The 25995-nt window shown below is 42.3% G+C and overlaps 1 protein-coding gene across 1 annotated transcript in view; it reads left to right on the forward strand.

The window, feature by feature from the left end:
- Positions 1 to 25995, forward strand: part of txnrd2.2 (thioredoxin reductase 2, tandem duplicate 2) — a 95563-nt gene that overhangs the window by 34391 nt on the left and 35177 nt on the right. Inside the window, exons 9-11 of the mRNA XM_078227236.1 lie at positions 17658 to 17677; positions 17893 to 17984; positions 20923 to 21097. Of these exons, the coding sequence (XP_078083362.1) occupies positions 17658 to 17677; positions 17893 to 17984; positions 20923 to 21097 (287 nt within the window). The remainder of the gene's footprint in view (positions 1 to 17657; positions 17678 to 17892; positions 17985 to 20922; positions 21098 to 25995) is intronic.

The following is a 25995-nucleotide window of genomic DNA, read 5'->3' on the forward strand; positions in this document are numbered from 1 at the left end:
TTTATAGATCGGTCAGCATGGTGACTCTGCTGGACGGTATGAATGTTGCCCTTTATCTTTCTAAGAAACAGAATGAGCTCCCATGGTGGATGTAGCTTAGTTTTGTGTGGCTCTCTGCGGACTGTGTGCTCCATTATTGTTTGATTATATTTATTTTGCAAGATAGACAATAATCGTAATGTCCTGTACTCAGCAGGATTTGTTCAACCGCATTTCCAGACCCCATGGCTGCTCCCATGCTTTGGATTTCCTCAACTAGGAGTGAGATTGGAAAAATCCCCATTTTAATTTGATTTCAACAACTGCTGCATGGGGAAATTTCAAAAACAGTGAATTTGAGAAGTGATGGCTGGTAAATTGCTGAAGTGTAGAGTTCACTTCTCGGTCAGACATTTATTTTTCCCAGCGAGTTTTGAAAATGTCAGAAGACTTCAGTAAAAGGTCATTTTAACCAAAAGCAAATGGAAACCTGTTCTACTGGGACAAACGTCCATCAGTCCGTTCATCCAGTCTTAAAGGGTGTATATGATAAAAACCTTAATGTTTGAGTTTCCATTTAGCAATTTGCATACGTTGCCTTAGGATGGTTACAGGTAGCAATTACTTCAAAGATAAATAAATTTCCCACAATAAACTCATTGAAGTTTTGTGTAGTAGTCCAATTATGGTCATGTACATAGACTCGATGTGCGTTTGTGTTTTAAAACATTCTCTGCGCTTCATCATCTATTCTAACAAACGCCTAAAGAGTAATTAAAATGTTAGAACTATAAACAGAGTAGCTTCCTATTAAATCCCCCTCTTAAAGCAAAAATGGCATGTCAAAGTAACACCAAAATATACCCAGTTGTTCAGGATGGTTTGTCCCACTGAAAGAACAACAGCGAAATTGATTGACTGAAAAGGTGCCAGCGCATCTTTACTCAGCAAAGAGGGTTGGCCCACTCAAGGCGAGGGAATCTATGCGTGGAGTCAGAGAAAATGGGCGAGGTATTAAATGAGTACTTTGTGTCAGGACTTGGTGGATGATGAATCTGGGAAAGGGTGTGTAGATAGTTTGAGTCATGTTGAGATCAAAGAGGAGGCGGTATTAGGGTTCTTGAGAAACACTGAGGTAGACAAGTCCCCAGGGCCTGATGGGATATACCCCCGAATACTGAGAGAGGCAAGAGAGGAAATTGCTGGGGCCTTGAGAGAAATTTTTGTATCCTCATTGGCTACAGGGGAGGTCACAGAGGATTGGAGAATAGCCAATGTTGTTCCTTTGTTTAAGAAGGGTAGCAAGAACAATCCAGGTAATTACAGGCCGGTGAGCCTTACATCAGTGGTAGGGAAATTATTGGAGAGGATTCTTCGAGACAGGATTTAGTCCCACTTGGAAATAAGTGGACGTATTTGCGAGAACCAACATGGTTTTGTGAAGGGGAGGTTGTGTCTCACTAACTTGATCGAGTTTTTCGAGTAAGTGACGAAGATGATTGATGAGGGTAGGGCAGTGGAGGTTGTCTACATGGACTTCAGTAAGGCCTTTGACAAGATCCCTCATGGCAGACTGGTGCAGAAGGTGAAGTTGCATGGGATCAGAAGTGAACTGGCAAGGTGGATACAAAACTGACTCGGTCATAGAAGATAGATGGTAGCAGTGGAGGGGTGCGGTTCGGATTGGAGGGCTGTAACAAGTGGCGTTCCTCAGGGATCAGTGCTGGGACCTTTGCTGTTTGTAATATATATAAATGATTTGGAGGAAAATATAACTGGTTTGATTGGTAAGTTTGCGGATGACAAAGATTGGTGGATTTGCAGATAGTGATGACGACCATCAGAGGATACAGCAGGATATAGATCGGTTGGAGACTTGGGCAGAGAGATGGCAGATGGAGTTTAATCCGGACAAATGTGTGGTAATGCATTTTGGAAGGTCTAATACAGATAGGAAATATACAGTAAATGGCAGAACCCTTAAGTGTATTGATAGGCAGAGGGATCTGGGTGTACAGCTACACAGGTCACTGAAACTGGCAACGGAGTTGGAGAAAGTAGTCAAGAAGGCATACGGCAGGCTTGCCTTCATCGGCCGGGGCATTGAGTTTAAAAATTGGCAAGTCGTGTTGCAGCATTATGGAACCTTAGTTAGGCCGCACTTGGAATATATGTTCAATTCTGGTCGCCACACTACCAAAAGGATGTGGAGGCTTTGGAGAGGGTACAGAAAAGATTTACCAGGATGTTGCCTGCTATGGAGGGCATTAGCTATGAGGAGAGATTGGAGAAATTTGGTTTGTTCTCACTGGAACGACGAAGGTTGAGGGGCGACCTGATCGAAGTTTACCAGATTATGAGAGGCATGGACAGAGTGGATAGTCAGAAGCTTTTTCCCAGGGTGGAAGAGTCAATTACTGGGGGGCATAGGCTTAAGGTGCGAGAGGCAAGGTTTAAAGGAGATGTACAAGGCAAGTTTTTTACACAGAGGGTGGTGGGAGCCTGGAACTCGTTGCCGGGAGAGGCAGTGGAAGCAGATACGATAGTGACTTTTAAGAGGCGTCTTGACAAATACGTGAAAAGGATGGGAATAGAGGGATATGGTCCCCGGAAAGGTGGGAGGTTTAGGCAACATGGTCGGTGCAGGCTTGGAGGGCCGAAGGGCCTGTTCCTGTGCTGTAATTTTCTTTGTTCTTTGTTCAAAGATCTTGACTGTTGGCAAAGTCAATTTGGTAGAAGCAGAAATAAAATTAAAAACAGCAGCAAATTGAAACTTTTTTGTTAAAGCTGCACGCCAAATATTCAAACACAATAATTCGAAAATTTTTAAACTTTATTTATTAGTGTCACAAGTAGGCTTGCATTAACACTGCAATGAAGTTACTGTGAAAATCTCCTGGTCGCCACACTCCAGCACCTGTTTGGGCACACGGAGAATTTAGCATGGCCAATGCACCCAACCTGCACGTCTTTCAGACTGTGGGAGGAAACCCACGCAGGCACAGGGAGAATGTACAGACTCTGCACAGACAGTGACCCAAGCTGGGAATCGACCCCAGGGTCCCTGGCGCTGAGAGGCAGCACTGCGAACCACTGTGCCACCCTATCAGTACAACGTATGGCTAATAGCCTTCATTGGTATTTATGTGCAAGTGCCTCAGCAACTTCAGGCAAGGCAAGATGCACCATTAAACACGTAAATCAAAAAGATTCTACCCGAGATGTGCTGCTTTGTTGTTAACTTGACGAAAATGGTCCCTCAACGTCTGACTGACTGTTAAAATGCATCGAACGGCCAGTACTTAACTGAAGATATGAAATAAATGCTTTACAAAGTTGTGAAGTAATTTCAAGCCTTTAATGAAAATATTAAAAGACTCGGAACAATTTAATGATTCAGTGTAATCCTGTTTTTTTTTCTATTTGATTAATCACTTGTTTTGCATACTCGAAGCTTCAGTGACTGAGGAAACATTTTGGTCAAAAAATCTGGAAATATCTGAGTGTTTTGAGAACATCAATCCTAGGGAAATATAATCATTACAATAAAACAGCAAATATTTTGTATCACTCATTGTAACATCTGACACTGAAAATACGCATTACAGCGCCACCAACAGGATTATTGGGTATTGCAGGAATTGTATAGGACCAGATTTTTCTCTCAAAATAAAGCTGATAAGACTAATGGCACTCATTATTATTTATGTCATTAGAACAACTTCAGGCGATGAGCAGATGCAAGGTGAAACTCTGATATCTTTCGGCGGCTATCCGAATGATACCTCTCTCTAATAAAAACAGAGTACTGGAAAATCTTGGCCAGACTGGCAACATCTATGGAGGGAGAGAGACAGAGTTAACATTTTGTATCCAATATGACTTCAGAACTGAAGTTAGATTCCGTCACTGGCCCTAGACAATTGAAATCTGTTTCATGTCCTCCAAGATGGCATCCCACACTTAACCATGTCTTCTGTGACCAGCCCACCTTTTCTTCTGGGGGAAGGCTGTTGAATATCCGGGAGGCACAGTACGTACACATCCTGCCAGCATCAGGTATCTTTCATTGTTCACAGGTGCTTCTAACCAGTCCTCTGCAGCACTTGTTTGTTGCTGTCTCTTCATGTGCCGCCCAGGATCATACGTAGATAGCACCAACGTCCCACAGCACGACACCTTTGCTGTTCTCTTCCATATGTCTCTGATGTAGACTGTGGTTTGTACTACTATGGACAAATAGAGTCACGGCTTCATGGCTGTGTTATTGGTGTTGGATGTCCACATCTTCTGGAGCTGCTGGAAGACTGGTGATTTTGAATGGTTGTTTATCTCTACATCACCCTCCCTGGAAATGTTGCTTCCTCAAGAGGAGAAGCAGTCAATGTCCTTGATATTTTGTTGCCTGCTGTCCAGTGTCATTTTCTTCTTGCTGTTAATGCATAGATCAGCCTTGGTGTTGCTACTCTCGAGAATGTTTGCCATGTCTTGGAGCACGCAAGATTTTTCAGCCGGCAAGGCAATATCGTCGAGAAAAACCAAGTCCGTTAACTAACTGCATTGGCACAGATGCTGAAGTCTACGCCCACCATCACCTTCCTCATGATGAAATCAATAACCAAGATGAAAAGGAATGGAGAGAGCATGAACCTTGTCATACACCTGTGATGATGTTGAAAGTAAGAAGTCTCACAACACCAGGTTAAAGTCCAACAGGTTTATTTGCCAACACAAGCTTTCGGGGCACTGCTTCTTCATCAGGTGAGTGTGGAAGTTGTGTTCACAAACAGGGCATATATCGACACAAACTCGATTTGCAACATAATGGTTGGAATATGATGTTGAAAGTGCCATTGATACCCATGGTGGTCTTGATGTCGCAGTGAGCTGCAGAATAAGGCTTTGATAACTGCTCCAAGGGGCTGTACTGTCTTGCGATGATGTGGAGATGCTTTGGTTGATTGTCTTGCCATGTATCAGAGTGACTCCTGATGGATGCTGTCAAAAGTCTTCTGGAAATCCAAGAGGTTGAGAGCAATTGGCTCCTGATAATCCAGAGTCTGCTCTATGATCTTGAGCATAAGGATCTTCACACTGCATGATCTGCCTGTTCTTCCTGAGGAGTATTTTAAAATTTGAGTTATTATCAAAGATACAAAAGTCTGAGGTCACATACCAACCGAGTCGAGAACAGCTCCTTCCCTGCTGCCATCAGACTTTTGAATGGACCTACCTCACACTAAGCTGATCTTTCTCTACACCCTAGCTATAGCTATTGTTATGACTGTAACACTACATTCTGCACACTCTCCTTTATGAGCAGTATGCTTTGTCTGTATAGCATGCAAGAAGCAATACTTTTCATTGTATATTAATACATGTGACAAATCAAATCAAAAAGGGTATTGTCTACTGTGATGGTACTGTGCCTTTAAGAAATCTATTTTTAATCATGTTCTCTGCAGTTGGTGAGCAAGCTCTGTTTTTTTCCATTGTGGCACCACCTGCCTGATTAGATGTCCTTCTATTGCTGCCTAAATGGTTTAAATGGGGTTTTGTTTATTTTTACTCTGGGTCGAATGCATTTTCTGGGAGTTTGCGAAGTTTTAAATTAAGAGGAAGAATGATTGACAGGTGAGCTGGCAGGAGTTCTTTTCCTTTCAGCTTGGTTCAGAGTCAGAAGCCATTTTGGTTTTCAAACTGCAGGCAGGTTTTGTCTGTTCCTCTCCTTGGTATTTTAGATTCTGCCTCCAGCAGCTGGGAGCAGGTCATCTTGCCTTCCTGGAGTGAAAATTCTGCTGTTGGGGGTTTGCTTGTTAGTAAACGGAGACCAGGATTGCTTCTGTCTCTGGTAGTGGTTCGCTGGCTGAAAGCTAGAGGCCAGCAGTGGCATTATCTCTACCTCGAGGTCTGCTGGAAGTTACAAGGCTGGGAAGTCAGAGTTTCAATTCTCCAACCAAAGGACTAAGTTGCAAAATCACGTGAGCATTCTTTCTTCCTGTGCTAATTCCAAAAATGGTGTTTGCTTTTGGGATTTGTTTTGTTTGAACAGTATTTTAGCTAATAAAATTTATACAATATCATGATTCAACTAACCCACTAAGGAGGTTTTATCAAGCAAAGTTTATTTAAGTATACAGTTAACATGTATAGAAAGAAAATTAGCAATGACTTTACTAATTAGAAACAAAAAAACAATCATGATATTGTATAACCCTTAATGAATATAGGAAATGTCCCAATCAAACCAATCCCATAAACAAAACTCTTTCCAGAGGTTTAACATAGCAAAGACTAATGCTCTTGTGATACTGAAACTTAGCCCTTTGGTTGAATGCTGCAGATCGCTTGATGCACGCACAGACAAGCTTGGTGTCAGAACAGCTTCCCAAAGCAGCAGGGAGAGACACTCTAGTCAAGCCAATCATGAACAGCAGATTTTCTACTCCAGGAAGGCAAGAAGCCTTGTTTCCAGATAACAGCAGAATTTCCAAAACTAGGGAGCGAGAGAAACACTGCTTCCAGTCTGATAGTCACCCCCTTCTAAACTAAAACAGCAGCTCAAAACTGAAAACGAAAGCGCTCCTGTTACCTGACCTGTCAACCAGTGTTCCCCAAACAATGTAGGGTCATAAAACAAATTCCAGAAAGTACTTGAGGCACAGAGTAAAAATAAACAAAACCCCATTTAAGCTGTTAGCGCGAGTGGGCGAACACGACCACTTCGGACTCAGAGTCAGGTTCAACAGCGGTACAGCTTTATTAACGTCGACGGAGGTGCAATCAGGACATACAAACAGCACTGTCCCAAAAGCACTCTGAAGGCCTGCCGCAATGGGCTACAGTTATACTCGAACTTTGATACTTTGTATGATTCAAATGTTAATGTTTTGTTTACAGTATTTGACTCTGACCATTCTGTGGTTGATGTGTTAAGTCTGGTGATTGCCCAGTCTAGGGAGGTGATCATTGTTTGAGATCTCCGGAGTTTCTTATACAATAGGTGTTTAATTGGATATCAGGAAGTCTTCCAAGTCTCGGAGCCTTCTGAAGTGTTTGATAAGGGCTTCCTGATATCCTTGGAGCCAATTTAATTAAATGGAAGGTTATGCTAATGTGAGTTCCTGACTCCCTTTGTCTGCCTTGTTTCTGCATTTTAAAAGACCTGCTTGTCTGTTCACACTTTGTGCCTGGGTGCTGCTTTGTCCTGTTTCATTTATTTGATTTTATTCTAAGAAATATTTAATCTAAGGAATCACAGAAATTTGTGTCCGCTTACAAAGCCATTGAAGCAGCAATAAAATAATTTATGCAGGCAACCCGGCAACAATGAAAAAAACTGAAGCTTTGATAGCTGCAGAGAACTTTAACAAAAATCTTAAAGGCACACTAACATCAGATGCAATTTGCAACAAAGAAACTGAAGAATAAGGACACAACAGACAGTTTCCAGTTACCTCTCTCTGACAGATTCGACATGGTAGCACAGTGGGGGGGCGGCACGAGCACAGTGGTTAGCACTGCTGCTTCACAGCTCCAGGGACCTGGGTTCGATTCCCGGCTTGGGTCACCGTCTGTGTGGAGTTTGCACGTTCTTCCTGTGTCTGCGTGGGTTTCCTCTGGGTGCTCCAGTTTCCTCCCACAGTCCAAAGATGTGCGGGTTAGGTTAATTAGCCATGCTAAGTTACCCCTTAGTGTCCCGGGATGCGTAGGTTAGAGGGATTATGTGGGGATATGGGGATAGGGCCTGGGTGGGATTGTGGTCAGTGCAGACTTGATGGGCCGAATGGCCTCTTTCTGCACTGTAGGGTTTCTATGATTCTATGATACTACTGAGGTCAGGCAGCATTGAGGAACTGTGGGAGATCTTCAAAAGAAGAGATAAAGGAGATTGCAGCGGAGGAGCAAATGAAGAATGATGATCATTGACCCAAAATGATTGATGAAAGAAAGCCGGTGAAGATCAAGAGGGATCAAGAACAGAACATGGAGAAGAGATGAGTACAGAAGACTGGAGACATATGAGGATGGATAGAGTTAAACGGCAAGAAGACTCGAGAAGCAGCAATTTGCAATGATTCCCAAGATGCTGAACAGGATTATATAATAACTGACTGGCGCAAACAGCACCAATGTACCAATCAATGGAATATTTTTAACTCGTCATTTACAGGTTTTGAAGTAGTGGTGATTGCAAGGTGGATGTGGACAAAGTTCATTGTAGATACTTGGAGCCAATAATTACAATCATAATCTTAAGAACATTGTAACTGTTAATGACTGCCAATCTCTCCGGAATGAAAAATGGATTATTATAACTGCAGTGTCTCATTCCTTGAGGTTCTGAAATTTTCAAGGTGATTTTAACAAAATCCAGTTCTTTAAACTTTTCTTTTCTCTCTTCTGTTCGATTTGAATCCAGTCACCCTTTCTCTTCTGACATCTGATTTAACATTAAATTATTTAATTCATCTTTCTCTCCATCCTTTGTGTTTATTGGCTTCTCAAATCTCATTAGTTGTGGATTTACCCCGATCACTCAGGTTCTGGTTGCTTCCTTCCCTGCCATTACTAGCGCTCATTTTCACCAACTCGGCGGGCTGACGGGTGTATGGAATGTCTAACTAATGTTAGATGCCATTAGATGTCCTGCTACACTACAACCAAATCTGGCCCACTAATTTTCAATGAAAGTTAAGCTCCAAGTACCACATTTAACAAACAATGTTATCTGGTCAACAGCTCAATATCTTGTGTCTAGTTTATTTATCAATAGTCGCATGGATAGATTAGATTTGGTCGTCTTGGGAACAGCTTTAGTTATACTTAGTCATGTCAGAAAATCCCTGACCCAGTTCATCCACATAACTAGCATGGAGACAGAGAAAATAGAAGCAGGAGTAGGCCCTTTGGCCCTTCAAGCCTGCACTACCATTCATTTCGATCATCAATTCAATACCCTGATCCTGCCCCCCCCCCCCCCCCGTAATCCCTTTAGCCTCGAGAGCTGAAGGAATGCCACTCTTAAGTGGAACTTTTAGCTGAACTTTAATCTGCTTTTATATTGATTTTCAATCTTGAGTTCCTATAGCTTGACTCACCAGCAGCCAATGGCTCGGTGAATCTGAAACTGCCAGATTTCATTAGACATTCGGGTGGAAAGGCCAGCTCTCTTACATTTCTAATTCTGCCAGGTTAAAGCACCAACTGACAGCAGCATGATCCAAGCCATTCCAGTTGTCATGTTGGCAGTCCTTGTACTTACACACGTCCATCGCAACGTGGTGCCATTCATTGTTACCCAGCAAGTTTTTTTTTGTTCTTGCTGTTTCCGTTTTACAACACTAGATAGCAGCAGATGTCCACCTTTCAGAGTCGATGTGAGATATATCGTCTTTCTGTATCAGGGTCAATACAAAGGTCAATTATTCTAATATCCACTCGGGAACTAAACCACCACAAAAATATAGTACTTTTGTTGTACAAAGAAATGCATTCTGATTCCCAGTGCTGCAATTGTAGTTCTAACTGACAGGGTGAAATTAATCATTTTGAGGGCTACAAATGAGCAATGATCTCGCTATTTGGAGGAAAGATCTTATTTCCAACACGGGTTTTTGCCTGGTTGCTGTTGATACAGGTTTTAACTGCCTATGGGAGGTATATTGCTGTTGACATTGTCACATTCCTGCATTAATAGAATAAGCCATGAGGGGTTACGGTAGCTTTTCTGTATTTAATCAGCAAATATGATAGTCTTTTTGCAGTTTATACAGAATATGTTGTGACCTAATCATTTAATGAGATGTCTAAATTTTTGGAATGCTTCAGGGCACCTTTTATATGTATAAATACTTTTATTGTTCAGATGCTCCTTATCCCAAGATGTATTTTATTTTGCCAGGTCGTAAATTCTTTCGGATCTGCAAAAGTGAATGGAAAAGTGGGGAGTGTTGTTACTGGAATTCTAAAACAGCGATGTCCCTGGCTTAGGAATGTCTGAGCTCTGTATCTATATTTTTGCACCTTTTCCTTTTTTTTGGAAAACTGAGGGGCCATCCTGAAAGGATGAAGCAAAGGGGCCTCCTGTCAAAATGGGTAAACATTGAAAATATGTCACACTGCTTGTTGCAAGAGGCTGCAGTTCAATTATTGGTGTGAACATGGTAAGGCCAGAGTTGCACTGTGGGCTGTGGCTTACCTGTCTGTAGCAGGCTCTGCATCTGCTAAATCTCTCAGGGGTGCCGGTGACCGACTACGTTTATTAAGGGACCCAGTGGTGACAGTCTTGACTTTGAATGTTTTTGGGACAGTTTCTTAGAACAGCAAGTTCTAGAGCCAACGAGAGAGCAGGCAATACTAGATTTGGTATTGTCCATTGGTAGTGGAGGGAGTGAATGTTGAAAGTTTTGAATGGGGTGCTAATTAACTAGGTTACTTGTCTTTGATGGTGTTGAGTTTCTTAAGTATTGGAGCTGCACACATCTAGGCAAGTGGATGGTATTGTGCCTTATGGTGGACAGACTTTTTAGAAGCCAAGAATTGAGTTACTCAAAACAAAATTTCCAGTTTCTGACCTGTTCTATCCACAGTATTTATATCATTGGTCCAGCCAGTTTCTTGTCAATGGTAACGTCCAGGATGTTGATAGTGGAGGATTCAGTGATGGTATTCCCATTGAATGTCAAGAGGAACTGGTTGGAATCTCTCTTGTTGGAGATGGTCATTGCCTGGTCCTCGTGTGGCGTGAATGTTACTTTCTGTTTTTATCAGCCCAAGTCTGAATGTTGTCCAGGTCTTGCTGCATAAGGGTGGGGTTCTTCAGTGTCTGAGGAGTCACGAATCGTACTGAACATTGTGAAATAATACGTGAACATCCCCACTTCGATCTTATGATGGAGTTTGATAATTGAAGCAAATGAAGATGGTTGGCCCTGGGACTCCACCCTGCAGGATACCACCCTGAGGAACACCTGTAGTGATGTCCAGGAACTGAGAAAAATAACTTCTAACAATTCCTCTTGAGATCCAACTACCACAAATCTCTTCCTTTGTGCTAGGTGTGAATCCAACCAGTAAAGAGTTTTCTCCATAATTCCCATGAATCTGACTCCTTGATGCCACACTCAGTCAAATGCGCCCTTGATGTCAATGGCAGTTACTTTGACCTCGCCTCTGGAGTTCAGCTCTTTTGTCCATGCTTGAACTAAGGCTCTGATGAGGTAAGGAGTTGTCCCTGGAGGAACCCAAACTAAATGTCAGTGAGCAGGTTATAGTTGAGTACATGCAGCTTGATAGAATTACCGACGACTCCTTCCATCATTTTACTGATGATCATGAGTAGACTGATGTGACAGTAATTGGCTGAGTTAGATTTGTCTGCTTTTTGTGTACAGGACGTACCTGGGCAATTTCCCAGCTCGATGCCGGTGTTGTAGTTGTAATGGGACAGCTTGGCTGGGGGCATGACGAGTTCTGGAGCACGTGTTCAGTACTGTTGTTGCTGCAGTGTTGTCAGGGCCCATAGCCTTTGCTATATCCAGTGCCTTCAATGTTTTGTGCTATCATGTGGAGCAAATCGAATTGACTGAAGACTAACATCTGTGATTCTGGGGATCTCAGGAGGAGGCTGATGGATTGACCATCTGGCACTTATGGCTGAAGATGGTTAAAATGCTTCAGCCTTATCTTTTGCAGTGATGTGCTGAATTTTCCCAGTATTCAGGATGGGGATATGCGTGGAATCTCCTTCTCCAGTTAATTGTTTAATTGTCCACCACAATTCATGTGGCTGGACTGCAGTGCTTAGATCTGATCCGTTGGTTGTGGGATCACTTATCATTGTCAGATGCTGTTTCTGATCTTTGGCACGCAAGTGATCCTATGTTGTGGCTTCAACAGATTGACTTCATATTTAGGTATGCCTATTATTGCTCCTGGAATGCTCTCCCACACTCTTCATTGAACCAGGGTTGATCCCTCGGCTTGAGGGCAATGGTAGTCAGGGGGAATATGTAGGGCCATGAGGTTAGATTGTGGTGTATACAATTCTACTGCTAATGGTCCACAGCACCTTATGGATGCCCGGTTTTGCATTGCTAGATCTGTTTGAAATCTATCCCATTTAGCACGGTGATAGTACCACACAATACGATGGTGGGTATCCTCAATGTGAAGCCAGGACTTGGTCATTGCAGCGACTGTGTGGTGGTCACTGCGTCTGTCAGTGATAGATTGATGTGGATGAGGTCAAGTAGGTTTTCCCCTCTTATTGGTTCTCTCACCACCTACCACAGACCCAGTCCTTTGGGATTCGGCCAGCTCAGTCAGTAATTGTGATGCTGAGCCACTCTTGGTGATGGACATTGAAGTCCCCACATGGAGTACATTGGGTGCTCTTGCTCTTCCATGTGTAAAATCACTCATCAGTTGAGCAGCCAAGTGGTAACCAGCAGGAGGTTTCCTTATCTGTGTTCGACCTCATGCCTTGAGACTTCATGGGATCCGGAGTAGATGTCGAGGACTCATGGCAGCTCCCTCCTGACAATACACCACTGTAGTGCCACCTGAGCAATGGTGATGGGTGTGTTTGGTACGTTGTCTCTAAGGTTTCATTCTGAGAGTATGACTATTGACAGGCTGTTACTTGACTAGTCTTTGGACAGCTCTCCTAATTTTGGCACAAGTCTCATATTTTAGTAAGGAGGATTTTTCAGGTTGTCAGGGCTGGGTGTCACATTCCCGTTTCCATTGTCTTGGTTGATGCCAAATGATCCATCTGGTTTCATTCCTGTCAGACTTGGTAGCGGTTTGATACTGAGTGGCTAGGGCATTTAAGAGTCAACCACATTGCTGTGAGTCTGGAGTCACATGTCGGTCAGGTAAGGGCAGCAGATTTCCTTCCTTAAAGGACATTAGTGAACTAGATAGGTTTTTATGATGATCAACAATGGTTTCATGGTCACTATTACCGAGACTTGCTTTCAATTCCAGATTTATTAATTTAATTTAACTTCCACCAACTGCCGTGGTAGGATTTGGACATTTGTCCCTCGAGCATTAGCCTGGGCCTTTGGATTGTTCGTCCAGTGACATTACCACCATGCTATTGTCTCCGCACTATGCCCTCAATGAATTAATAAAACTGCAGTAGAGATTGAGGGCCTGATTATGATGAATGCAGTTGAATGCTGTGTAATTAGTAAAGTAAATATACTGCCTAGAAGATCAGTGTATCTGCATGCGACAGATCTTCTTTCAGATAAACCAGCTGGTAACTGTGCTAATAGCAACATTGCTATCCATTAACAGGGAATTGGAAGCTTCAGTTGCTTAAGCACATGTGACCTGTAATATTCTGGGTAGCAGCTCAAGGCAAATTCTTATTGTACACAGCTCAAAGTGGATTTAATACCAATGATGTAGCCCTTGGGGCAGAAATGGTAAATGCTGGCACTCAGTTTCAATATGTATTGTATTTTTCGTTGACTTGTATTAATTCCTGAAGGGTTTAGTCTTGTCATTAGAATTATCCATTCCACCAGCACATCATTCTTCAAGTGTCTTGAAGCTTAGTTTTGTGCGGGCCACACACATAGCAAAAGTCCCCCCCCCTTGCAGCATTTATTTTCAGAGGCCTTTTGCAGTTTGTATTGTAATCTCGAAGACAAAATGAATGTGTGTACATTTCTTTGTCTGCAGCAAGTTATGAATAACACACTTTAGTGCTTACTTCACCGAACTGCAGGCTTGAATCTGAGTCCTGCTGCTTCTGGATTCAGAAGAACATTGGGTTCAGACTTACTCATGGCCAATACACACACGTCCTTCCACAGGAATAAGGGCTGTTGTTTGAAAACTTTGTTTGGAAAGACTTTGAATTGCGTTCCCACTTTCCTTTTGTTGATGGAAAAAATTTCCCATTTCTACCCTGTCCAACCTTTGCTTGTTGGAATATGACTTTCATCAAAAGAAGGGATGACTCTTAGCTCAAACTAATCCAGAATGAGTAATGTTATATGTACTACCATGCCGCCCATATGAGTAATATGGGCGGCACGGTCGTACAGTGGTTAGCAGTGCTACTTCACAGCTCCAGGGACCTGGGTTCGATTCCCGGCTTGGGTCACTGTCTGTGTGGAGTTTGCACATTCTCCTCGGGTCTGCGTGGGTTTCCTCCGGGTGCTGCGGTTTCCTCCCACAGTCCAAAGATGTGCGGGTTAGGTTGATTGGCCATGCTAAAAATTGTCCTTAGTGTCCTGAGATGCATAGGTTAGAGGGATTAGTGGGTAAATATGTAGAGATATGGGGGTAGGGCCTGGGTGGGATTGTGGTTGGTGCAGACTTGATGGGCCGAATGGCCTCTTTCTGTACTGTAGGGTTTCTATGATTTCTATGATAATGTTGGTGGATAGTGGAGCACACCCTTACTCTCAACGTTCCTCTGAATATAGATTTTCCCATCCTGTTGGAGCCACATTGATGCTCTACAGAGATCTTGGTTCCTGATTTCATTATGGTCCCAGGCCAGACCAGCTGATCAGAGCATCCCAGCTACCCTCCCTGAAACTCACTTAGTTTGATTGCACTTTGCAGAAGGTTTGGCTCAACTTTGAGGAATAGACTGGTCTGAAATCTGTCTTCAGTATTGGCCAGATGGACACTAATTTAGGCTACGAAAAGACATCAAATGGTTAGGAAGTCAGTCAAATTGTATATCTTGGATCCACTTGTTGTAACAAACATTTTTGACTTTTTCTCCTATTCACTGTCGTTGCCTGCTGCAGAAGTACTGACATTGTGACCTGCTGTGGTGAGGTAGGCCACCTGTGTCTCTCGCTATTAGATTGCCTTATTTTCTGTAGGATGATTTTCCTGCTGACTCATGCCTGACATGGATTTTTTTTGGACCAACTGATCATTGTCCTTTGGGATGCAACTGCAAATATTTGAAGCAGCTTGATGGTTCGCGAGCCATAGACCTTTGACAACAAATTTATACCTTGTTTGAGTCTCTATCACTGAACATATTCAATGTCCCAGCTTCCACTGCTCTCTGGGGAAGAGGATTCCACTGGTTAACGAACCTCAAAGAAAATAATTCTCTTTACCTCCATCTAAATAGGAGACCCCTCATTTTTAAACCATTTCCTGGTCTAAGCTCCCCCATGAGGGGGAAGCATCCCCACAGCATGTACCTATATGTTTCAATCAGATCACTTCACATTTGTCTATACTCCAGTGGGTACAGAGCCAAAGCTGTCTTCATAAGACTGCTCCATCATCACAGTGAACCTTCTCTGAACTGCTTTGAATGCAATTATATCCATTCACAGGTAAGGAAGCCAAAACTGTACACAGTACCCCAGCAGTGGCCTGACCAATGCCCAGTATAACTGTAGCAAAACTTCCTACTTTTCTACTCAATTCCTCTTGGAATAAATGCCAACATTCCATTTGACTTCCTGGTCACTTGCTGTATCTGCATAGCAATTGTTTGTGATTCATCCACCAGGATGCCCAGGTCTCTCTGCACCACAGTTACGCAGTCTCTCTCAAATCAAATAATGTATTGCTTTTCTGTTCTTCCTGCCGAAGTGGACAAGTTCACATTTTCCCAGATTACACTCTCATCTCCCAAATATTTGCTCACACGCTGAACCTGTCTAAATCCCTCTCAACGCTTTGTCCCCTTGAGAAGTTACTTTCTTATCTATGTTTATGTCATCAGGTTTAGCTGCTGAGGTAGCGTGGCCCCTTTAAGGGAGCGTTCCCCAAGGGTCACATGATCGGGCCAGACCCTATGGGGTGTCATGGCAGGAAGCTGAACCAGTTAGTTGCAAGGACGCATATCTTCAGTTGGAGCCAGGGAGGAGGGTTGTGCAGTCACATAGTTAATTGTGCCTGACTCTTTTATTGTAAATACCTCTTTATTATTGGCAATAAATCCTTTGTTACTCTAAGCCACATCAAGTCGCTCTCGATTTATTACAGCGACTATACGTTCAGCCTCTTCATCCAAGTCATTGATATGGATCGTAAAGAGTTGATGCCCCAGTACTGATCCCTGTGGCTCTACAGGGCCACCCTTACTCTCAACGTTCCTCTGAATATAGATTTTCCCATCCTGTTGGAGCCACATTGATGCTCTACAGAGATCTTGATTCCTGATTTCATTATGGTCCCAGGCCAACCAGCTGATCAGAGCATCCCAACTACCCTCCCTGAAACTCACTTGGTTTGATTGCACTTTGCAGAAGGTTTGGCTAAACTTTGAGTAATAGACTGGTCTGAAATCTGTCTTTTGTATTGACCAGATGGACACTAATTTAGGATACGAAAAGACATCAAATGGCTAGGAAGTCAGTCAAATTGTATATCTTGGATCCACTTGTTGTAACAAACATTTTTGGCTTGCCAACCCGATAACTCAATTGTCTTTGCTCTCTGCTTCCCATCAGCCAACCAATCCTCTATCCAGATGGGGGGGTGGGCTGTTGGACAGCTGAAGATTTGGGCCAAAGTGTCCAGCATGATTTGTAAAGGTATAGCCACTAAGCTGAACCTTGGTGATAGACAAGATGATTAAAAACTTGGATTTGAGTTTTGTTCTGGGAGGGATGGGATGAAGCTAAGCACTGTGGCAGAGGTGACAAAATGTGCTTGTGGTGATCGATCACGGGCGCATGTGGATGACAAAGGTGAACTTGGGTGTTGTGTGATACGAGAAGGATTCCTTTTCTTTTGGTGGGGGGAGCTGACCCTGATGTGTGGGCAGGATTGTGATGGTCAGGCTTGGAAGCAAGCTCCTTCCTCACTTGCATTGCCAACATTTCTGGGAACATATCTGAATGGTTTACATTTACCAACTACATGAAATAAAATGACCAAAAATATTGCAGCTCAAAGGAGCAAGGCCCCCCCCAGATGGTCCGGCCACCATGATGTGGGGTCAGGCTTGATAGCCTGTCAGTTTTTTACGGTGTTATGGATAGATGTTTGTCAGAATCGAAAAAGATAGTTTAGATTCTCTTGAGATTGGATGAAGATATAACACTTCCAAGTCTTAAATGTTGGCAACGGTGACAGCAAAAATGGCAGCGATGAAAGTGTAAATTTGGAGCACAATCAGTGAACAGATTGCAGCTGATTGAAGAGAAGATTCACTCCCACATTCTCAGAGGAGCTAGGACAATAAATGTATTTTTCCAGTATGCCTTCACCCTGAGGAAAAAACATACTGGATGTCATTCGCATACATTATTATAGAATATTACAGTGGAGAATGAGGCACTTTGAAAGAGCTATCCGGCCTCGCACCCCATGATCCATAAAACGTTATGACTTCAAGTTGTAATCCAATTCTCTTTTGAAAGTTAAGGTTGAAGCTGCTTCCACCTCCCTTTCAGGTAATACATTCCAGATAAAAATAAACCTTCAGCGCGCCTCTGAATCTATTCATATCGTCTGGCTATCAACCAATTAGCTGAGATTCCTTTTTATTTGCCATCTCTTTCAGATATTTGGATAAAATTAAACTTAATGTTTTTCTTTTGTATTGTCTATAAGTATATTTTAAAGAATAATGTTTAATGCCTAGGTCGTAACAGAAAGCGAGTGGATCACCAGGTTAACTTTGTTAAATTCTTCACTTTGATGTTTTTTCCCTTTTTTTATAGGTTGATTATTGGTGCAAGCTGTATCCTTAATTTTGAAAACCCTTAAATGATTAATAATAAAGCTTTATAGCGCCTCAATTTTATCCTCTTTTGAAAAGCTTTTGAAGGTGCTAAACTTAATTTTGTGCTGATGAGCCATGTTTAATGTCAGTCACTGCTTCTGATAAAAAACATTATTTTTAAACCCCATGCGTGGTGTAATAATATTTGGATCCTTAACTTGGCACTTCATTAGATGTGGCCTTGGAGTGCGCTGGATTTTTAACTGGTGTTGGTTTGGATACATCACTCATGGTGCGAAGCATTCCTCTCCGTGGCTTTGATCAGGTATAGCCTGGGTTTATTTCTACAATTTCATTACTAAATGGGTTTTTTTTCAATATTTGAATTACGTCTGTTAGTCTGAATTCATACTGGATAAGCAAAATGCAATACAGATGCAGCAGTGATGTAACGATATCCTTGAGAACCTGTTTACCTAGTCTATTTTCATGTATTCATTTGTTTTAGGAACAGTTTAATATGATTTTAATTTATTTAATGCTCTTGGTGTAGAAAAAGTTCTCCAGTACTTTAAAAAGAGACAGCCAAAGGAAAAGCATCTAGGGGAAGTGACAACAAGCTTGGCCAAAGAGGAGAGTCCAAGAGTGTGGTGTGAGGCGATGTCAGGTGGCATCATGGCCACTACTGGTCAGGCACAGGGTGGAAACGTGCAAAAGACCACACCAGTAGAGTACGGAGGGTGGAGAGTGATACTTTGGAGGAGGTTGCAGAGATGGAATGGGGCAAGACCATTAAGGGCTTGAAACACCAGGATAAGAAGTTAAAATTTGAGGCATTATATGACAAGTAGCCATTTTATGTCAGCAGGGACAGACGCGCTAGGTAGTGTGAAGGCGTGGGGCAGGATATGGGCAACAGATGTTGCATTGGTGGTTTCTGAGGATGTGGAATTAGAAACTCATTTTGAGAACATGAGAAATGCAGCAGTTACTAAAATTAGTCTCCTTCAACCCAATGACAAAGCAATTATTCTACACCATAAGCCACAAGAACATAAGCATATAATAGAGATCAGTGAATGAGTGGGGATAATAAGAATAAGAAAAATACCTCCGAGATTGAGATAATATCTACTGTAAGGATGCAACCTGAATTATTTACTTGTCCTTGCAATAACTCATGCATCCATCATCATTTTCAAAATATACAGGCAGATCTTTCCCATCACTGCTGGAAGTTGAAAATTACACTGTTTTGTAAAGGCAGGATTTAATTACGTGTCATTTGTCACAGAATTTGTGTTTTCCTACTGCCCAGGATCAGTGTTTTGTGAGGGATGTGTGTTTTCTTACCCTCAGAGTGATTCTGACAAATTAAATAATTCCAGCAGCAAACTAAAAAGCAGGTTATTTATTATCATACATTTGCCCAGAAAGTTTAAAACATGACGTCTCGCTCACTCAATTCACCCACACGATCACAAATAAGTTGAGGGGGAAAAAACACAATTACAATGTCCAATTGCCTTAGCCTCTCTTTCGAAGCAAACCTGTAGTTTCTGAGCTTTAATTGAAGTGAAGGCCTTGTACAGTAAAGGATTTTCAGTAAGCTGCAAAACCTCTAGTCGTCAATTTACAAGGTGAGCTTGGAAGACGGAACAGGTTAAGAGTCATTCCGCCCAGCCCCTTCAAGGTATAGTCGTTTAATAACTTTGCTGCTCAGTTGATGTGCAGCTGGTTTGGATGGATTTTCTGTCCAGAACAGCTTCTTGTTTAACAAACATTGCTGTCTTACTATGTGACTTGTTGAGAGTCCAAGATCCTTTTCCAAATAAGGTGGGTGACTATAGGTCGATAATGTATCCTGTGTGTTGACTTTCACACTTGAAAGTTTGAGACAGCCACTGTCTTTGTATGTGATTGTCCCATTCAATTTGGAATTATCCTTTTGAATTTGTTTCAGGAAAAGGCATTGAGTCAACATCGGTCTGCAAAATTCCTTTTGTTCCTTCAGGGGACGGGGTAGGGTTTCAATCCACAGAAGAAGTCCAGTAACCCTCGGGTGGCTATCATTTCACTCACTTGTGGTTTTTAAAAGTTTATGTAAAGATAAGCAATAGTTGAGATTACATTAGAATGTGGAGCTAGAACCAGCAGGCAGTATAGATCAAACGATTCCATGTTAAAAATTGACTGAAATCCCAAAATATACTGACACATGACATGTGTACTGCACTATTTTGCTAAGATAGAAAATTTAGATCAGACGTTCTATACAGCTTGCGCATGCATGGTCTATTTATTTCAGTGAGCATGATCCTTAAACTTTTTCAGAGTCATAGAATCCCTGCAGTGCAGAAGCAGGCCATTTGGCCCGTCAAGTCTGCACAGACCACAATCCCACCCAGGCCCTATTCCTGTAACCCCACATATTTACCCTGCCAGTCCACCTGACATTAGGGTCAATTTAGCATGGTCAATCAACCTAATCCGCACATCTTTCGACTGTGGGAGGAAACCGGAGCACCCGGAGGAAACCCATGCAGACACTGGGAGAATGTGCAAACTCCACACAGACAGTGACCCAAGGCTGGAATTGAATCTGGCGCTGTGAGGCAGCAGTACTAACCACTGTGCCACCGTTTGTTTAAGACCAAGCCATCAATCTGAAGACTTTTGCAAGGGATAACTTGCGAGTGCCTGAAAATTACCATCCAAATTGTTGCTGTCGACTCAGCTGAGAAGGAGCATTGGCTTTGCGTTCCTTTAATGCTATGGAGGCTAGTCATTAAGTAAATGTGGGTTGAGTTGAGTTTTAAAGTTTGTATTCATACAATGACGCTCATGTCCTAAGGATGTTCCAAAGCACTTCATGGGCGATGAAGTACTCTCAGAAACGTGGTCATTGTGCAATGTAGAAAATGTGGAGTCACTTTGCAAGAGTTAGTTGAGGGATAGATATTGGCCAGGGCACTGGTTTAACAGTTTGGTCAGGGAATGGTACAGGTTGAAATGTTTGCTCATTTCAGCTGCAGCTTAAAACAACCAGCATTTTAAAATTGCTTTATATCTGTAGGAACGTGTAGAATGTGTGTGTGTTAGGTATACTAGTTTTAAATGCGAGACTGGAAACCTAATTTCTTCCCAAAATAACGAATACAAAGATCCCACTTGCAGTCTCAGAAATGTGGCAGTAGCCAATGCTATTGCCTGATAAAATGTTGTTGCAATTTGATTTATTGTTTTCTTTTTATTTAATGTAGCAAATGGCCCATTTGGTGACAGACCATTTGACATCTTATGGTACCAGGATGTTTTGGAAATGCATACCAATCAAAATAGAAAAACTGGACAATGGAAAACTGCAGGTCACGTGGAAAAATCTTGAGACAAATGTGGAAGAGCGAGAGTCCTTTGACACAGTGATGTGGGCAGTTGGTAAGAATGTCAATTCGTAACATGTCCCTTTGAATGGAAACACTGGTAATGCTGCAAGACATGGAACAGACTTGCATATATATGGTTTCACATTAGGAAAACATGCATTCTTTGTGGTCAATCAATTACAGGGGAAGACAATGGCGTGGTGGTAATGTAATGGGACTAGTAATCCAGAGGACCCGGCTAATGCCCTGGGAACACGGGTTCAAATCCCATCATGGCAGCTGGTGGAATTTAAATTCAATTAATAAATCTGGAATTGAAAGTTAGTCTCAGTAATTGTAACCATGAAACTATCACCCATAAGAACCCATTTGGTTCACTAACATTATTAGTGAAGTCTGCCCCTTACCTGATCTCAGTAAGAGTTTTAACAACACCAGGTTAAAGTCCAACAGGTTTATTTGGTAGCAAATGCCATTAGCTTTCAGAGCGCTGCTCCTTCGTCACTTGGAGTGGATATCTGCTCTCAAACAGGCCATACAAACAGGGCCTTACCTGATCTGGCATACACGCGACTCCAGATTCACAGCAATGTGGTTGGCTCTTAACTGCCTTCTGAAATGGCTGAGTAAGGCACTCGGTTTAAGGGCAGTTAGGGTTGTGCAACAAATGCTGGCTTTGCCAGCAATGCTCATGAAATAATAAACTTTAAAACATGGTATATCATCCATAATTCACTCAGTTATATCTGTTGTTACTACTGTTGTTATCTGTTGTGTGATCCGTTGTCCTCCACTGATCCAGAAGAGAGAGGGAATTGAGATGGGGTTGAAACTGGTCTGCTTGGCTCAGCTATTTAGAATGTAGACTCATTGAGACATCGAGGAGGGGCTTGTATTGTTTGAAAAGCAGTCTGATCGATGCAGAATTGCTAAATCAACAAGGATCTTCCTTTGTAAATTTTATTTTCAGGCCGTAACTGATACCATGTTATGCAACACGTGAACTCAATGGTATACAGACTGGGTCTGCACAAATATAAAAAGGTTGACCTGAATAAATACAATTCTGTAATGACACAACGGTAAAGTAATCCAACTGTTTTTTTCTCCCTGTCAGAAACTCCCTGACATTGAGTCCATCATGAGGATCTTGACATTTTTTTCTGATCAGCCCCACCCTTGCTCCGCAAACCCTGAAATAAGCTGTAAGCGCATTGATTTGTGGTCTTGAGTTAGCACTCAATGTTTTTGCTGTGTTAACACACCCATGCCAGGTGTTTTAGGCAGTGGCCGATGAAGCAGTGAGAATCAGTTAACTCTTTAACATAGTGATTTCCCCTCTGTTGCACTATCTCTGGATGCTGCCACATTTTACATAGTGGGTTGCAGAGAAATGCAGATTAATTTGATGGAATACAGTAGTTTCTTCCCCTTGTAGCTTGTGCTTACCTGTTATTATTATTGGATTCGTCCTTCACACTTCCCTTTTGATCAAGGGAGCAGAATAGTTTAGGTTATTGGATATGTTAGTGGTTGCTGTCTGCTATTTTAATTTTTTTGTGCAAGAGAATGCAGAGTGGATTGAAGAGTACATATGGCTGTACTTTGTTTTTGAAAGTCTGTGTTTGCAAGGAGAATGGAATAACCACGGGAGATTTCCCTAGTGTTAGAGATGATGCTGTGAAATTTCCTTGCAGACAGTGTGATGGAGAATTGCTTAGGGCAGCATCATAGAATCCCTACTGTGCAGTAGGAGACCATTCAGCCCATTGAGCCTGTACCGACAACAATCCCACCCAGGCCCTATCCCCGTAACCCCGTGTATTTACTCTGCTAATCCTTGGATACTAAGGGTCAATTTAGCATCGCCAATCAACCTAACCTGCACATCTTTGGACTGTCGGAGGAAACCGGAGCACCTGGAGGAAACTCCACACAGTCACCCAAGGCCAGAATTGAACCTGGATCTCTGGTGCTGTGAGGCAGCAGTACAAACTGCTGTGCCACTATGCCACATGATTTAAGCTTAGGGAAAACAAGGTGAAAGAGCAATGGCAGGCAGGTGAATGAGTTATGAGGCTAGAGATGAGAGAAGGGTCGTTCAACAGATGATCAGCCTTGTATCTTCAAAGTGTGAGAAGGGTGCTGGAAGAGCCTACTCTCTGGTTAAGACAGGATTCAAATCTTGGATGGGTCATGGCTTTACAAGTTAAGATGAGGGAGTGATGTTTCAGTGATGATCTCGCTAACTAGTCTCCTAATCCATAGAATCCCTACAGTGCAGGAGGAGGCCATTCAGCCCCTTGAGTCTGCCCCAACCCTGCACCTGCAGGCTTACTGCTGAGAGCCAGAATAATTTGCCCATGGGAGGTATTCCAATCTATGTGCCAGTGATGCTGGTCCCGATTATTAAAGTAAATATGTAATTGATTTAAAAACGTATGTCTCCTGAAGGATAATTTTCAATGGACATCTTGGCACGGTCTTCAAAGGAGCTAATAGGTTTAACTTCAAATAATTCGTGGTACCAAACTATACAGTCCATAAATCTAGAAATAATTCAAGATAGCCAACAAACAAATTATTCTAAAGAATATCAGTGGGCACCAAATACTTTTTGGAATGTCAGATATACTCTCAGCCTAGTATTCTGTGCCACTCAGGATTTTCCATTTTTATAGAATGCTTCAATAGTTGTACCTAATTTATTTTGTAAACACTTGCATTCAGGCTATCAATCGCTTTCTAATTTAGTAAATTACAACTTTGTGCTAATTCTTAAGAGTATTGGGAATTCTTATCAACGTTGACATTATCTGGTGTTGAAATCTGTATATTGTGACAGTTAATTGGGAAATATTGGCCCAGATCTTCCAGTCTCCGAATAGTAGAAGACTGGATATACCCTGGAAGATGTGCTGCTTGACTGCTCAGGAATCCTAATGCAATGACTCCGCAAGAGTTGCCTGAGAAGTTTGAACTTCCAGTGGGCAATTTCCTAGCCCTCCAAGGTGCTCTGAAAAAGTCTTCAACGTTTACATCAGAGCTGGAGACTTTGGACAGTTCTGACATGTTTACCTGGATATTTATCCAGGGAATGTTAGACAGAAAAATCCTGGTCGAACTCTTAGCTAACTATACCACTGAACCACAGCCCTCAATCACTCATACACCTAATATAACTGGACCCACCCTCCAACTAGCCCCCAGCATTTAACTCTTACCAACCGCCTTCCCGCCTCGCTCGAATTGACTCACATCCATCACCCTACTTTGCCCAATCTAATAACCCCTCCTCACCTGACCTGACTATCCCCTACCCCTTCACCCACCTGCCACCCTTCCCCCTTACCCATACCAACCTACTGCCTTACCCATACTACCTCCTAACCAAGGGAGGCGATGACCTACTGGTATTATTGTTGGACTATTAACCCAGAAACTCTGCTAATGTTCTGGGCTCCCGGGTTTGAATCTCGCCACGGCAGATGGTGGAATTTGAATTCAATAAAAAAAATCTGGAATTAAGAATCTACTGGCAACCATGAAACCATTGCCGATTGTTGGAAAAGCCTCATCTGGTTCATTAATGCCCTTTAGGGAAAGAAATCTGCCGTCCTTACCTGATCTGGCCTACATGTGACTCCAGAGCCACAGCAATGTGGTTGACTCAACTGCCTTCTGAACAAGGTCAACTAGGGATGGACATTAAATGCTGGCCAGCCAGCAACGCCCATGTCCCATGAATGAGTAGAAAAATCTCCCATACCCACTTACCTTCTCTCTGTAGCCTTATGAAAAAGCTTTGGAAGATGAAGGTAGCTGAGGTATTCTAAAATTGACAGTAGTTAGCATTTTGTTCTGATTTAAGTGATTAATGAGACCAAATATGAGGGCATATTTCCAATTTTAAAAATGCAAATTGCAGAAAAGTGATGCAACTTTATCTGAATAATTCATGTGCAGTGCAAATTCTGGAAAAAATAAGATCAGTGTACTGAAAGATTTATGTTTTTCTCATACAAATAACTTGCGGAATAAATATGACAGTAATGTTGTGGGGTAAGTACTGAGTAGAGTTTACTGGTATTTTTTTAGTCACGCATGAAGGAGGTGGAGAGAACCTGAAACAAGCGATCGACACAGAATGGCTGACACAGGGATTAGTGTAAAGCTGTGGGGATTGATGCCTTAAAATTTCTTCACATCGTGCCTTGATTCTGCCATAACTGCTATCTTTATGTTAAGTACATGGGCAGTCATTAATCATTGCTGTACTGGAGATTTCCACACACTCTAATTCAATAAGTCAGTTGAGGAAACCACAATGTTGATTACATCAGGATTTTTCCTCGAAGTTTTAAAAAAAAAACTTGACTGGTTAATATTGTCATTCAGTATGTGACGAGGTGTAAAGTGCACCGCAAGTCAAATACGGTCGCCCTAATAAACATGTTGGAGAATTCAAAATCAAACATTAAATTATTCCAAGTTATGTCTGCCTCCTTTACTGAATGTTGCCAATTCAATCAATCTGACTTCCAGTAAAGAATTGGGAGAAAAAGATGGAGGTTGGTGTTGTGGGCTTGCTACTTGTACTGTAACACTGGCCAACATGTGCACTTCTCGTGAAGTATCGACTTTGCCATGTTGTGAGTGCATTCTTGAATCTGTAACACATCACTTTAATCTGAAAAACTCCCACTTTCAGCAATTGACACCGGTCGCTTCTTATTCAGGACTTTCACCATATGCTACATTAATAAAGAAGCAGTCCATCAGTTACAAACACCTGCAACACTCACTTACCTTGGTCGCTGTAGATTGCTGTCAGAAGTCACTGTTTGTGCTGTTATCCTGACTGAGGATAAACTATTTCTACTCTCCAGCCTGTCTCCTGCTCGCTGCCTCAAGCTGCACAAAATTACTGTGGAACACACCAAAGAACGA

The sequence above is a fragment of the Mustelus asterias genome, chromosome 13 (genome assembly GCF_964213995.1).
Source record: "Mustelus asterias chromosome 13, sMusAst1.hap1.1, whole genome shotgun sequence".
NCBI classification, from domain to species: Eukaryota; Metazoa; Chordata; class Chondrichthyes; order Carcharhiniformes; family Triakidae; genus Mustelus; species Mustelus asterias.